Source organism: Peromyscus maniculatus, chromosome 1, assembly GCF_049852395.1.
Source record: "Peromyscus maniculatus bairdii isolate BWxNUB_F1_BW_parent chromosome 1, HU_Pman_BW_mat_3.1, whole genome shotgun sequence".
Classification (NCBI taxonomy): domain Eukaryota; kingdom Metazoa; phylum Chordata; class Mammalia; order Rodentia; family Cricetidae; genus Peromyscus; species Peromyscus maniculatus.
The window spans coordinates 200,470,654-200,484,845 of record NC_134852.1 but is presented as its reverse complement, the minus strand read 5'-3'; the positions used below and the strand labels follow the sequence as shown (position 1 = coordinate 200,484,845).

Sequence of the window (14,192 nt, the reverse complement as noted above, 5' to 3'; positions counted from 1 at the left end):
CGCGGGTGATTGTTATGCGCTCTTAAGAACGAATCACCCCGGCATTCTCGCTGGCAAACCTGAAGACACGTCAGAAAACCAGCCGATCGGGGTGGGTCTCATTGCTAAGGACCTCCGGGATGTGTTTTCCAGATCCTTCTGCCAACACCTTAGAGCCTCGCTTAACCTCAGAACCAGCCACATCATCCCTAAAATGAAATGAGGCTCTCAGGCTACCTTCTCTTATGGAGGTGATTGGTGGTAACAGTAGTAAGATTAACCTTTTCTCAACAGGGATATATCACCCTTTACTTATCCAGTCTTACATACTGAACTGGCTGATGTGGTCTTAACAGTATAGCATATGAGACACCTGTATCTGTCTAATACGGGATTTGGAAGGGGTTAGAAGTAGGAGCTGGAGAGATGATTTGGTGGTGGTTAAGAGTGTTTGCTGCCCTTCCAGAGGAGGATTCAGTTCCCATCACCTATGGCCTCCGCCAGTAACACGTTTCCAGGGGCTCTTTAACTCTCTTCTGCCCCCCACCTCCACCTCCCACAGGCACCCGCACACAATCTTTTCTTTTCTTTTCTTTTAAATTAGAAACTGGGAGCCCAAGTAGGAGGTTATCCAGTGACATCGATTTGCGGTTGTTTGGACTCGGTCTTTTATGGTCACAACAAGAATAAGAGAGTTAATGAAGAATGAGGAATTTGCAGTTTTTAATTTAGAAATAGGAAATCAAAAACTTGACATTTTCTTGAAAAATCAGGAGATGAAGAAGTCTGGATCAAACAGGAATGATGGTTTGGGGTTTTTCAGTGAAGAGTGTTAGGACCATTAGAACTGATTATTCTGAAATAGAAATATGGCAGTAGAGGGGCCTGGAGGAAACCCAGTTAGGCCACAGGGCCAAATCAGTGAGAAATGAGCCAGTAAGAATACTGGGTAAAATGAAAGCTTGTTATTCATGTCAATAAAGGAAAATATCATCCACTGAGGACTCCTGCCCTTCAGAGCCCATAGTCACAGGCCTCAGGGCTGTCCTTTTGGTAGAGACTTATGAAACCACGAAAGACCTTGGGATCAATTGAGTGGGATGATACTGTGGGGTCTTCCTGCATGGCTGCCATCCAGAGCTTAAGTTTTGGAGTGTTGGCTACACACCTGTAGGAAGACAAGATGAGAGATGTGAACGAGATGAACTAGGTGGGCATCCCATCGTCCCAGATTACCACCGCAGTTTATCTCCTTAAACTTTGTAAATGTGTATTTAAGAACACTTAAGATGCAAGCAGCAGACTAGTAACTTTAGACTTGAGTGCTACCATTTTGTTTCACAGAAGAAGAAGCCAAGATGAGGGCGAGTGACTTAGTCAGTTAGTAGAACTTCAGACTGAGATTGATAACCATTTATTAATAGTGAATAACCATTTTCTATATGAAATGTGAGTAGAAGTAGCCTCAGATAGCTGTAATTTCTAAGATGCAGAAGTAAGCCATTGTGGCCAACTGTCAAACTCAAAACAGAAGTTTAGAAAGCAATGTAGAAATCTTACAAGTAGGTGGAAAGTAAGAAGTGTTCAACTCTTAAAAAAAAACCTACACCCTTGTGGATTTTTAACCAGTAGAGGGTAAATTTGAAAACACTCTACTCATGTCAGAGATAGATGTCTCCTACTCCCCCGGGCTGAGGATGAGTATGAGTAGGTAACCAGACAGGTTCTTGTATACCCAGGACTTTCCTCTCTGTTGGTTTCCATTCATGCCGGTGATATTAAATATTCATCTTAGTTCAGAAAAAAATCCATATATAATATTACAACTCTCATCTTAAATTATGCACAAAATGTTCAAATGTCTTACTCATTGAGTTCCAGTGCTTCCAGCCGTTGAAACCAAGGCCACATAAGATAATCAGCCATAGAGACAGTGTCCCCACCAAAGAAGTCTGAGTTAAAAGGTGTTATAGCCTGAATGTTAAAGAAGGTAAAACAAGTTTATTTGTGCAATTAGGAAAATCATCATCAAAAAAAACAGAAGCAAATTAGGTAGAGCATGTCTAAATCTCTTTTATCCTGATATAGTCAACTTGGGTTTTTATGTGATTCTAATTGGGAATCTAATAGATAGTATACCAGTGTTTTCAACCTTCCTGATGCTGTGACCCTTTAATATAGTTCCTCATGTTGTGGTGACCCCCAACCATAAAATTATTTTCACTGCTACTTCATAAATCCTACGAATCATAATGTAAATATCTGTGTTTTCCAATGGTATCAGGCAAACCCTGTGGAAGGGTTTCTGGACCACCAAAGGGGTGACAACTCACTGGTCGAGAACCACTGTAGTATATAGATATGTTGGGAACACAAAGGTCCTTGCACTCACAGACAGCACTAGGGAAACCAGGAATACTGAACAGGCAGGGTTGTCTTTTCAAAGGAAGAGATGTATAACCCTTTCTGCCTAGAAGGCTAGAAGTGGAGGTGACTAATAGCCCTGTGCTATCTGTAGGGCCAAGCCATACCTGGCTTCCCGAAAGCTCCCACAACCATAACTGGAGCTGCCTAGATGACCTTTGTGTTATCTGTGTGGCCTCCAAGCTCCCACAACCAGGACCAGAGGTGGCTGATAGCCCAGATGACCTCTACGCTATCTGTATGACCAAGAGCACACCAGATCCTCCCCTAGGCCTGTAAGATAATACATGTAACCTATCTCTACAGCCCATCTTATAGACATGCACTTTGAGAAGTTTCGATGTAATTATGCCTCTGTGCAGAGGACTGTACTGTACTTAAATATGCCTAAAACAAACTGGGTGGTGTCAGACCTAGAAGTTTGAACCAGGACCAGCTCCTGAGTTGTACTGAACCAAATTTCCTTCTTGCCTCAAGCAGATTGTGACTCTGCCAGCCCTGGTGGTTACAGAGACCTGTTGTGCATGTATTTCTACTCCTGTTTAAAATATTTTGCAAATTGATACAAATGTAAAATTATATTTGTCATACTGTATGTATGTTCTACCTCTGTTTAGGATATTTTGTATATTGATACATATTAAGGATATTATTGTCATATTGCATATTGCACTATACATTTCTCTGCTTAAGGTATTTTCTGTATTGTCACAATTTTGAGGTCATTGTCCTTACAGACTGTTTACCTTGTTAATGTTAAGCCTTAGTCCTTAGATTATTTAGGTAGAGAAGACTTACAGAACTGTAGTCACTATGCTTGTCATTTCTGTAGTTATGTTAGTTAGGTTTTCCAGATTTACAGAAACATATGTTAGATGATAGATAGGTAATCTTCAAACACTTCATAGACCTAGAGAATATGGCATTTAAATGTTTTGATAAGTTAGAATTCTGTTGACCTGAGACATGATTGCTCCTGGTAGCATCAATCTGATCCCAAGAGAATGTTGGGCTTCTAAGACACTCTGTTTAGAAGTTTGTCTTCTTGGCACAAAATGGCCTGCTGGGCAAAGAACTCCCCCATGCCTCTACTGACAGTATGAACGCTGTCCTTTCTGGACGAGTAGGACACAAGGAAAATCAACTACTGAACCTTGCCAAGACAGGGTAAGATGGTCTTTCAAAATTCCTGCTTCTGAAAATGGTCTGTCAGATATTCTAGGCCTGTAGCCAAATTGGATGCCCCAATGATGCTAAGAAACTTTAGGCAACTATCCAGGCTGCCAGCTGTCTCTGTCTGTCCTCATAAGAATTTCGGAAATTGCTTGCTTGCATTTTCCGTTTTCTCAGCTATTATTATGTTCCTTTGACTAGATAGTTACAGTTACAATCTTCTTGTATCAAAGCTAGAATATATTAAGTACTAAAGTTAGAATCTTTAGGATAGGACAGCTATTGGAGTAATCTCAGTAATTTGCCATTTACCTTTGATCTGGACATTTAGCATGTCTTTCTTGTTTGATGTAGTTCCATTTTTGTTTATGTTATTACCCTTTGTTTTTCATGGACAATACTTGATAATCATTCTTATTGTATCTAGTTTGCATTAAGTTTAAAACCTTCTTATTTAGACAAAGAGGGGAAATATAGTGGTATTTTGCTCTGCCTATGACCTTGGGCTATAGGGCCCGAAGGAGGCGGTGCTTCTTGCCATTGTACATGACCTCTTAATGGCATGTGCCCCTTCTCCCTGCTGCATGCAAGGTGGATTCACTCCCAGTCAGATCACAGGACAACTTCAGCTGTCTACTCCATTCTGTATTCGTGAGTGTATTTCCTCAATTTACCCTAATTAATTTCCCTAATACTCCTTAAACAGACTTTCGTGGATTTCTTGCATTAGAGACCCCCACACTGATGTACACCGCAGCACTGTTTGGAATAGCTCAACTGTGAGCATGCTACTTGTCCAGAGTACAGTAAGGAATTTTTGTTACTATCAAACCTTAGAACACTGGACAGCAAATAGACAGGAACTATACTTAGTGTAGATGAATCTTAAAACACTAAATCAGAATGGAAGAAGCTATTAAAACATGCACATTATATAGCTGCATTTGTATAAAGCTTGAAACAACCCAAACTTCGTATGTGGATCTTAATACGGATGCTGGTACTATGATGTGTTTATTTTTTAAAAAGTTGTCAAGTTGTACTTTTATGCATTGAGTGCTTCTGTGAATGTAAAATTTTTAGTTAAAAACATACTTAAAATATCCTAGAAATGGATACAATTAGGTACTAAACGGGTGAAAATTATTTGAATAACACTAAGTTCAAATGGGATGTTTCTGAAATTTAAGAAGGTGAGTTGATAGTAGGGTTTCACCAAAGAAGGAAATTGAGAATATTATTTGGATAAACAAACTTATACCTGATAGAGGAAGGTAGGGTGCATATGACTAAAATTCATTATCTTCATATATGACACAAAGAATTTTAAAAGACCAGAACCAAGCCAATTTGCCCATTATAAATGACCTCCATAATCTTCCTCAGGGACCATGTAATGTTCTACAGTGTGGATAGATTGCTCATGTCTGATTATTTGTCTTCGCACCACTAAAATAAGAACCTGAAGAAGGTGAACTCCATCTTTCCAGCTTCCATGCTGTCCCACGGAAAACCATGAATTAGCAAAAACTGATTTAAGGATAAAACCCCACAATGAATCACCAGTAAAGAAACTGAACTGCACAGTAGAGCAGGCGCAAATTAAAATGCCCTGTTAAACTGTTTTAGGCATTAGAAAAATAAGGGAAGCTACCTAACCCATTTTAGGAGATTGGAATATTATGATGCCAGACCCAAATAAAGATATCAGAATAGTGAATTGTGGGTCAAACCCATGAGTATATATTGAGTATAGAATACATATGAAAGTCCACTGAGCAAGATGCCATCCCCTCTGTAGGCCTGGCCTGGCTGCCTTGAGAGGCACGGAGTCAGATTTTTCAAGTTAGAGTCCGTGGCTTCTGGGGTACTGTGTGCCTTCCAGTTCCTGAGAAACCAAGGCATAACCTCGGGCAGTGAAGTGTTCAGGCCACTTTGTGTTTCTGTGTGTTCCCTCAGTAGTCAAGGAAGCAAGTGTGGACACTTCACAGGACAATTACTCTTAAGACATATTTATCTTGTGTACCCGGTCTAGCTTGTAAACATCATTGTATCCTAGCAACTACAACTGTATTGATCCTGGCAACTGCCATCATACTCTGTTTCTGATAAACGTATAAAAAGTCTGGCTGCTCATAAAAATTGCCACAGCTTGTTTTGCTGTGGACCCTCCAAGGCCTGGTTTAGTTCCTCCAGGCTTTATCAGGTGACCTTGGCCTGATTAAGTAATTGTGGGTGCTTACAGACCACAAGCATGAGGTTAAAGGGAATGGGTCCTGTGAACATTTCCATAAATGCAACAGATGCTAGAAACATTGAATATCCACAGTGTAAGAATTAGCAGGTTAGGGCTAGAGAGATGGCTCAGAGGTTCAGGGCATGTTATGTTTTTCTACAGGACTGGAGTTTGGATCCCAGCATCCATGTCAAGTGGCTCACAACTGCCTGTAACTCCCAATCCAGGGGATCCAACAGGTGTGGCTGCACCTGCCTGCACCTGCACTGTCCCCTCACATACACATAGTTAAAAGTAAAAAGAGTCAAGTCTTAAAAAAGCAAATTAGCAACAGGATATAGTGAAGAAAAAAAAAAAACTTCAGAAAAAAACCAGATCAAACTCCATGCTCAGTGATAAAATGCTAGGATGCATCCCCATTGAAGATAGCATCTATGCTTTCCCTCAGTAAAATCTGTGGCTAAGTGTGAACAAGTGTCTCAAGACCAAGAAGAAAGCTTTATCTCAAAGCTTTATCCCAAAGGACAGCTCTCCCCAAAAGGAAAGAAATCTGGGCTTCCTTACATGTCTGCATTCCTGGCAGACTTCATAGTGGGAAACCTTTATCACATCAGCAGCAGGGAAAGCAATACAGTGGCATCTGTTGTCTGATGACAGCTAGGTTAAACTGTTGTTTTAATATATGAACATAGACTGGAAACAAAATGGAAACAAGACATATTGTGGAAACGGTAATATTTCTCGTTGTTATCTTAATGCTGATGTACTAAATACCTCAATCCCATAAGCCATGTGTGGTCATGCCTGTAACACTAGCACTCAGGCAACTGAGGCAGGAGGATCATGACTTTAAGGCCAGTGTGGGCTGCATAGTGGGCTTGAGGCTAGCCTGGGATGCAATGACACCTGTCTCAAAAACCTAAACAAAAATAAAAACAAGTCAATGACGTACTTTTAGGCATTTGGATTTATATCAGGAGCACAACAGCCTATAGAAATCTGTTGTGATTTCTTCTTATTTGGTACTATTTCTAATTGTCAGAAAGTGATTTAGAGAGTGAGCTTCTGAAAGAGGGAGGGGAAGGAAAGGAGTGTAGATATCAATTCTCATGTATTACAGTGAAAGCCAAGGGAAGTGAGTACCTCCTCCAGCTTGCGAAGTTCCTTGGTCAGTTCTTCTTTTAAGTCAGGAAGGTTTTCCTTCTTCTTCTCTCTAATAAAGCTTGAAACCAAAGGTGGCACCTGCACAGAGGATGATTTTTTAGTTTATCAGTGTGAGGCTATTGCCCCCCCCAACACACACACACACACACACACACACACACACACACACACACACACACACAAACACACACACACACACACACACACACACACACACACACACACACACACAAACACACGAACCCTCATAGTCTTGACCCCCAACACACACATACAAACATAATAGAACCCTCATGTGGGGGGCCCAAAACAGCTTGACCACACAGCTGCCATGACAGGCTTACTGGAAGGTACCACCCAGTCCCCAGAAAAAGCCATAAGCTGACCCCATGGAGGGAGGGGGCAGCATCTAAGAGGAAATACCTAACATTCCAAATAGTCTCAGCACACACCTATACCCCCAGACAAATATCAGCCAATCAGGGTCCCGAACCCTGGAAATCCCTTCATGCCAACCTCTGCTATGATAAAAACCACACCCTGCCCAGGCTTGGCACACTCATACCACACCACTGTGTGAACACAGAGAGGGTCCAAGCACCAGCTGGCTTGAATAAAGGCTCTTTGCTTTTACATACAGGATTCAGTCTCTGTGGTAGTCTTTTGGGGGGTCCCTGAGATCTGGGCACAACACCTCATAGTCCTGTCCCCCAACACACACACACACACACACAAACATAATAGAACCCTCATGGTCCTGGTACCCCTCCAGAGTGTTGCAGAGACAAGTGTGGACCAAGTCCCAGTGTTTACAGAAACCACAGCCTGATCTTATAAACCTTTTTGTAGACTAGGATGTGAGATTGCACGGATTTTGTAATTTGCAGATAATGGAACCCACTTTGGCAAATTTGAGCCAAAAATTTCATAAGTAGACACCAAGTGGCCTAGAACTGAACAAACAGGCCTGGAACTATGGGAACTTTCTAAAATCATACTGAGAAATAGACTAACCAAGAGGTGCCAGCTCCTGCCAGTGCTAGTGAGCACTAATAGGCATTTGTACTGCTACACACTGAGACATCTACAAACAATGGCTCGAACACCATTGCTCCCCTAGAATTTAATCTTGCAGCCTCCACCACCACCCCTATAACCAGAAGCTCTGCAACCTGTTTTGCTGGCCCCGGCCATCCACACCAGGCCTGTTTCTTCACACTGCCCTTATCTCAGAGGAAGGCCACTGTGCGTATCTAACAAGGAGGGCCTAGGCCACAGGCCGTGGCCCCAGCTGCAAAGGGAGCTGGGAAGAGAAGTCTTCTGAGTTCTACCTTAGAACCACAAGACTATTTGAAGGGGACCTGAGTTCCTGAAGACTTGACAGGTGTGGTGTCTGACGTTTTAATGAGTATGGTTGGAGTTGTGAGTTTTGATACTTGGCTCTTCAAAATGACCTCACTGTCAGAGAAGAAAGCGCACGCAGAGTCTCAGGAAATCCCATCAATGTCAGTACAGTTGGCCCTTTCGGGGACTGATGGTCCAACACAGTCCTTCCTCCCACGCTGCCATCTTTGACTGCCTAGTGTTTTATCCATACTAACCCTTAATATCTCTTCCATATCATCTTGTCAGTTCCTCTTAATTTTGGTTTCCCCTAAAAATGCAATTGATGTGGCTTTGATTTCTCAAGTGATAGATATGTCTTTACATATGACTGTCTGAGTTTGTCTCTCATTTCCAATTTCCCAAGAGTGAAGATGACCAGCCCCTCCAGCAGAGCAGAGCACATCTCTGTTGTGATGAGCTGTAGCTCTGGGCCCAGGAGCTTGTGGTACAGAGGCTGCCCTTTCCCCTGGGATAAACAGGGAAAGAATGGTGGGCAACTCCAGCTTTGCTTTCTTCTCTTTCTTTCTGGACAGTAAATAAATCTTATTACTACTGTGTGTGTGTGTGTGTGTGTGTGTGTGTGTGTGTGTGTGTGTGTGTGTGTGTGTGTGTTGGGGAGGGGTTATATGCACTGGAGTGTGTGGGCGCAGTGCACCCATGCATGTGGAGGCAGAGCAGAACATTGATGACTTTCTCTGTCACTTGTCACTTACTGCCATATGACAGTGTCTTTCACTGAGCCAGAAATTTGTGCCTGGGCTGGCTGGGCAGGGAGCTCTCCAGCTCTGGGTGGTGCTACCCTCCACCGCCACTGCACACAGACACCCCAGCAGTGCTGCTATATCCCCTCCCCCCGCCACTGCACGCACGCACGCGCGCACGCACCATACTACCAAAGTAATTCATCCGAATGGGTGTAAGAAAGCATCACTATTCTTGTTGTCTAAGCACATATCTGTTGGGCATCTCTGCTAACACTAATTTGAATTAATCCACTCTGACGATAAATAAGATGCAAGCATATTCTTCCCCAGGAACCTCAGTGGATCATCACTGCTAAGAACTGGCCATAGCAATTAAGAGCTAACGCTGGGTAGTTACCATGTATCTAGACACTTCATGTTAGACCTGTTTACGTGTGACCTAACACACTAGAGGTAAAACAAGAAATCTGCCCCAAAGCACACAGTCTGAACATTTCCAAGCAAGTCACACACCTAAAGCAGTAAGCCAACAGTGATGGACAGACAGCCCTGTCTTCATGGCGCTCACATTTGCAGGCAACAAGGGCAAGAAGGCAGGCAGTTATGAAGGCAGAGGGCCAAGAGCCTTGATGAGGAAAAGCTCATCGGAACAGAGCTGGAGTCCTGAGCAGCCTGGACATGTTTCTAGAAGGCAGCAGGTCCAAGCATATACATCAAAGCTGCCTAAACCGAGGGAAAGAAGGGAGAAGACTCCCAGCCACAGCTGAGGGAGCAGGGCAGATGTGTGGCAAGACTGGGGGAAAATCATCAGGGGTAGAGTGAAGAGAAAGGGCCAAGAGGGCTGACTGTGAAAGGCAAGCAGGGAGCAGAGCACCAGAGCCTGCCAGGGCACAGGGATGGAGTATAGTCCTCTGCTAATGTTCCCGGCCTCTGAACCATCACAGAGGCAGTGCTGATTTAGCTTAAAATACCGGCTGGAATTTCTTACCTTAGAGAATAACTCTAAGTTCATCTTCTGGCGAGCTTTCTTGTAAGGGTCATCTGGGAACAATTTCTTCTCCGGGTACGCCTCATCCAGGTACTCACAAATGATGACGGAATCGGAGATCAAGCGACCCTGACTGTCCTCCAGAACCGGCACCAGCCCAGATGGATTCTTCTTGAAGAACCATTCAGGCTTGTTTTTCAGATTGATATTGATGATTTCGTGCCTGAAAGACACAAGACTACTGAAGAGAGCAAGCATTTTCTGTTTTCTCGAACTAGTGTTGAGTGGTTCTACCGTCTACCTAGTTAACGAGACCTTGGTTTAGGAAGAGAGTTCTGCCTCTGTCTTCACCATGCTCCATCAGCAGTTTGAGAACCTGGCTCCGATGCCCTCAGCAAGCGAATGAGACAGTGCTCACTTTTGTGTTTATCTGACTTGTTTCACTTAAGGTTCCCAGGATCCATCTCTGTTACACACTGTAGACTTCATTTAAAGGTGGGACAGCTGGGAGATAGTGATGCACACCTTTAATCCCAGCACTCAGGAGGCAGAGACAGGTGGATCTCTGTGAGTTCAAGGCCAACCTGGTCTACAGAGCGAGATCCAGGACAGGCTCCAAAGCTACACAGAAAAACCCTTATTAGAAGCAACCTGATAAAAACTCATTTCATTTTGATTCAGTTCAAAAAGTGTTGAACTGATATAACAATTCATTTTGCTAATACGAATTTTGAAATTCTTACAATGGTATTTTTTTTAATCCTAAAAAAATCTCATAAAATGAATCAGATTAAATCCACATGTGTTGATATATTTTCTTTCTTTCTTTTCTTTTTTATAAAAAAAAAAAAAAGGTTTTAAAAATCATGAAAAGCATGCAGCTGGAGAGACAGCCCAGTGGTTGAGGGCACCTGCTGCTCTTGCAGAGGATTTGGGTTCAGTTCCCAGGACCCATGTCAGGGTTTACAACTGTCTGAACCCTACCTAGTTCCCGGAGATCCAATGCCATCTTTTGCTCTGTGGGATCCTGCAAGCCCATGGTACACATAAACTCATACACATACATATAAAAATAAAATATTTTTCAAATTTATAGAAAATAAATAAAAAAGAAAGAATCCACTGGTGCCACACTAATTCCAGATTGTAACTGTATACCCTTGTATCTTGCAGAGAGTATAAGAGACAGTGTTGTAATCCTTCAAGCAATGTTTGTATACCTCAGATCAGGAGCAGAGTCCAGTAGGACAGATCACTCAAGAGTAAGATATCCCAACACCTCTGATTTCCTGTTTCCTCACCAACAACAGAACAGATTTAGTTTATAGATTTAATTACATAGTCCTTCACAAAAAAAAAGCAGTGTGAACATTGAAGTAAACTCCTGCGTTTGTGTGTGCAAAAAGGTTCCTATACTGACTCTGTGTGTGTGTGTGTGTGTGTGTGTGTGTGTGTGTGTGTGTGTGTGTGTGAAAAGGTTCATTTACTGACATAATAATGAACATACAGACCAGCTGCTGAAGAGAAAACAAAACCCTCCGACATAGAATAATGCTCATCTCTGAGAATTATACTTTGAAAACGAAATCAAAAACACAGGAATGCTGATATTTTGAGCAGCAGTCAATATACCTGCGCCCACAAGCAGAGAATACACTACAGATCTGGCCTGTGTAAGATGTTATTGCTCTTGAAAAAGCTTCCTGGGGTTCCAAACCGATCTGTGAAGTTCGTAGAGCAGTGATATGCACTGTCTGAAGGTACCAACCCCCCAATAAGAGCCCATCTCCCCACTGTTATAGTAAAATAATTTCAGATTTGCTTTGGGAAACTCCTGGTGAGAAACGTAATTCTTTTCCACCTAGAGTTTCAGCGGGAAACACATAACAAGGCATTGTGCCCTGCTTGCGCTTCGCCTTGCATGAGGTCAGTAAATATCCCTTATTGTTCAATTCAGTTTGAGTTTCTTAGTGATAGAAGTTCTGACTAAAACAGAAAATTTGCTCTAGGTAAATACTATCAAAAATATTTTCTTATTTGTTCAAAACCATGCTCTCTCATCCAAATGAAATCAAAATTGTTATGAAGTGATAGTTAATTTTAAAATATACCTTACCATTTAGGGAAAAGAACTGCCTGCCTATCCAATTCTCCCCATGAATATTTTCTTAAGAGTGGTCTTCCAAACAGCAAGTGTCTAATAATTATTCTCAGAGAAAAACCAACGACTCGCCAATTGTAGATAACCTGTAGGTCAACGACTGTTAGTTTCAATAATATGGCTTTGCAATGTGACTTTTAGACACAGACTCTCCCCTTGATTTTGCAAGAGCCCAACCCACGGGGCTGTGCACAGGAAAGTTGACTCAGAACTCTGCTTGCCAGGTCAAGTTCTGATCTTGGTCTCTAGGTGAAAGCGAAGCTCAGAAGATCAAGAATCCAGGGACCAGAGCTGAGATAGCCTTCACGGTGTACAGCGATCCTGGGCAAATGACTAATTTTACAGAAGAAACAGCTTTTCCAAGCTATGGAAAGCTTAAACAGGATGCCCTAGAGCCCAGGAGTCTGTGACAATTCTCCCCTTGAAAAGAGGGTGTGAAACTTAAGGCTCCTACAAAAGGCTGAGAATATTGCCCCTAAACACAAAACCAACGGGTCTGAAGCAAGCCACCAGCCCCAGGCGGCTAGGGAGTCGTCGCCCTGGTCCTCACCGGATTCCCTTGGCCTTCAGGACCATCAGCGTCCTCTGAGCGAAGGGGCAGAACCTCATGCTGTAGACGCGGATCTGGCCCTCCGGGACTGGACCGGGAGGCGGGCTTCCTGCAGAAGAGAAGAGGGGGTCACGGCCCAGATCGCACGGAGATCCGGGACATCCCGGACATCCCCGGTCCCCGGAGCCTGCTCGCCGCGGGCAGCCTCACCTTTCCCCAAGCACTTGGAGGATGCCCCGGACATCGTTGAGCTGTGCAGGCCGAGAGTCACGAGAGTCCCGCTCTAGTTCGTGGGCGACTCGGGAAACACATGGCCTCGACTCGCCTTAAGTGCCTGCGCTCAGCTCCGCCCAGACCACGCCCCCAGCCCGGAAGCTGGCCAATCCCCCACACAGATCAGCACTTAAAGGGGACCTGTGGTTCCCTTGAGTCACTTGCTGGCCACCTGGAGATTCACCAAAGCTGAGATGCTCAGGGCCACCCCAGCCCTCCAAGCAGAAAGTGGTCGCCTGTCTGTCTTCACATAGGACTCTGGCCCTGACCTCCGTACCTCCCATACTCTCTCCCTGGCCACCAAGGCACGCCCTGGCAGTCCTCATGATACCGGCCTCTGGTCTGCGACCCTTGGCGCTAGGAACAGCACACAAGCTGATTTAAGCGCAGTGGACTGAGGGAATTTAGCTTCTCTGGTTTATAGAGAAAAAAAAAGATCTGATCAAAGGGTGTGTGAAAAAACAGTATCTTTTCCCTTAGGAGTCAGGAAAGTGGGGCGGAGTCTGCACACCAGGATTCGCACAGCCAACAGTTGACAACTAGTAACTCTGGCGCTATTTACAGAAGACTACGCCTGGGTTTTGTTTCCAGCTCTATTACTGGAGAAGCAGAGAATGTCCTTGGAGCTTGCTCCACTTTTGATCTTAGCTTCTTGTGTTCACTAAAACTATGGAACAAAGTACCAAAGTGGCTTAACCAGCAGGTACACCTAAAGATCCCAGCCGGGGAATGGCAGCATCCTAGCAGATGGTGCTTCCCATGTGGCCAGACTAACCAGCATAGAGCAAACATGAACTCTTCAAAGAAAGAAAGGAATATATCCTGTCACAGCAAGCCACTGTACGAGATCATTGGTCTGCATTATTGCAGAGATCAAGTGTGAGTCCTGGCAGCTGGGAACATAGTGCCTGGACATCTGGGCACCTATCACCGTTGACCACAGTTAAAACGGCACAGGACTGTATATTTTGCAGCTGTAAATGTCAATAATTAGTCTGAAGAAATCAATTTGAACTAACTGCATTGCAAGGAGATGAAAGATTAAAAGCCTTAGTGACAAAAAACAGTTTTTGCCTTCTAAGTAATGCCCGCCTTCACTGTCCAGATAGATCTACTTGATACAGCATCCTCTGTGACTTTTCAGAAAGTGATGG

General features: G+C 43.6%; 1 protein-coding gene and 1 long non-coding RNA gene across 2 annotated transcripts; one reads left to right on the top strand and one right to left on the bottom strand.

Annotated features, from left to right (window-relative positions):
* The first annotated feature begins 97 nt into the window (after positions 1 to 97).
* Positions 98 to 8,917, top strand: LOC121824372 (uncharacterized). Its single transcript, XR_006066241.2, has 4 exons — positions 98 to 230; positions 3,387 to 3,570; positions 4,283 to 4,382; positions 8,727 to 8,917. It is a non-coding gene; the product is annotated as an uncharacterized LOC121824372 (long non-coding RNA).
* Positions 679 to 13,122, bottom strand: Gsto1 (glutathione S-transferase omega 1). Its single transcript, XM_006983306.4, has 6 exons — positions 12,976 to 13,122; positions 12,766 to 12,874; positions 10,055 to 10,277; positions 6,956 to 7,054; positions 1,847 to 1,953; positions 679 to 1,147 (listed from the first exon to the last, which is right to left on the bottom strand). The coding sequence occupies exons 1-6, from the start codon at positions 13,007 to 13,009 to the stop codon at positions 994 to 996; spliced, it is 726 nt and encodes a 241-aa protein (XP_006983368.1). The 5' UTR covers positions 13,010 to 13,122; the 3' UTR covers positions 679 to 993.
* Positions 13,123 to 14,192: the final 1,070 nt, after the last annotated feature.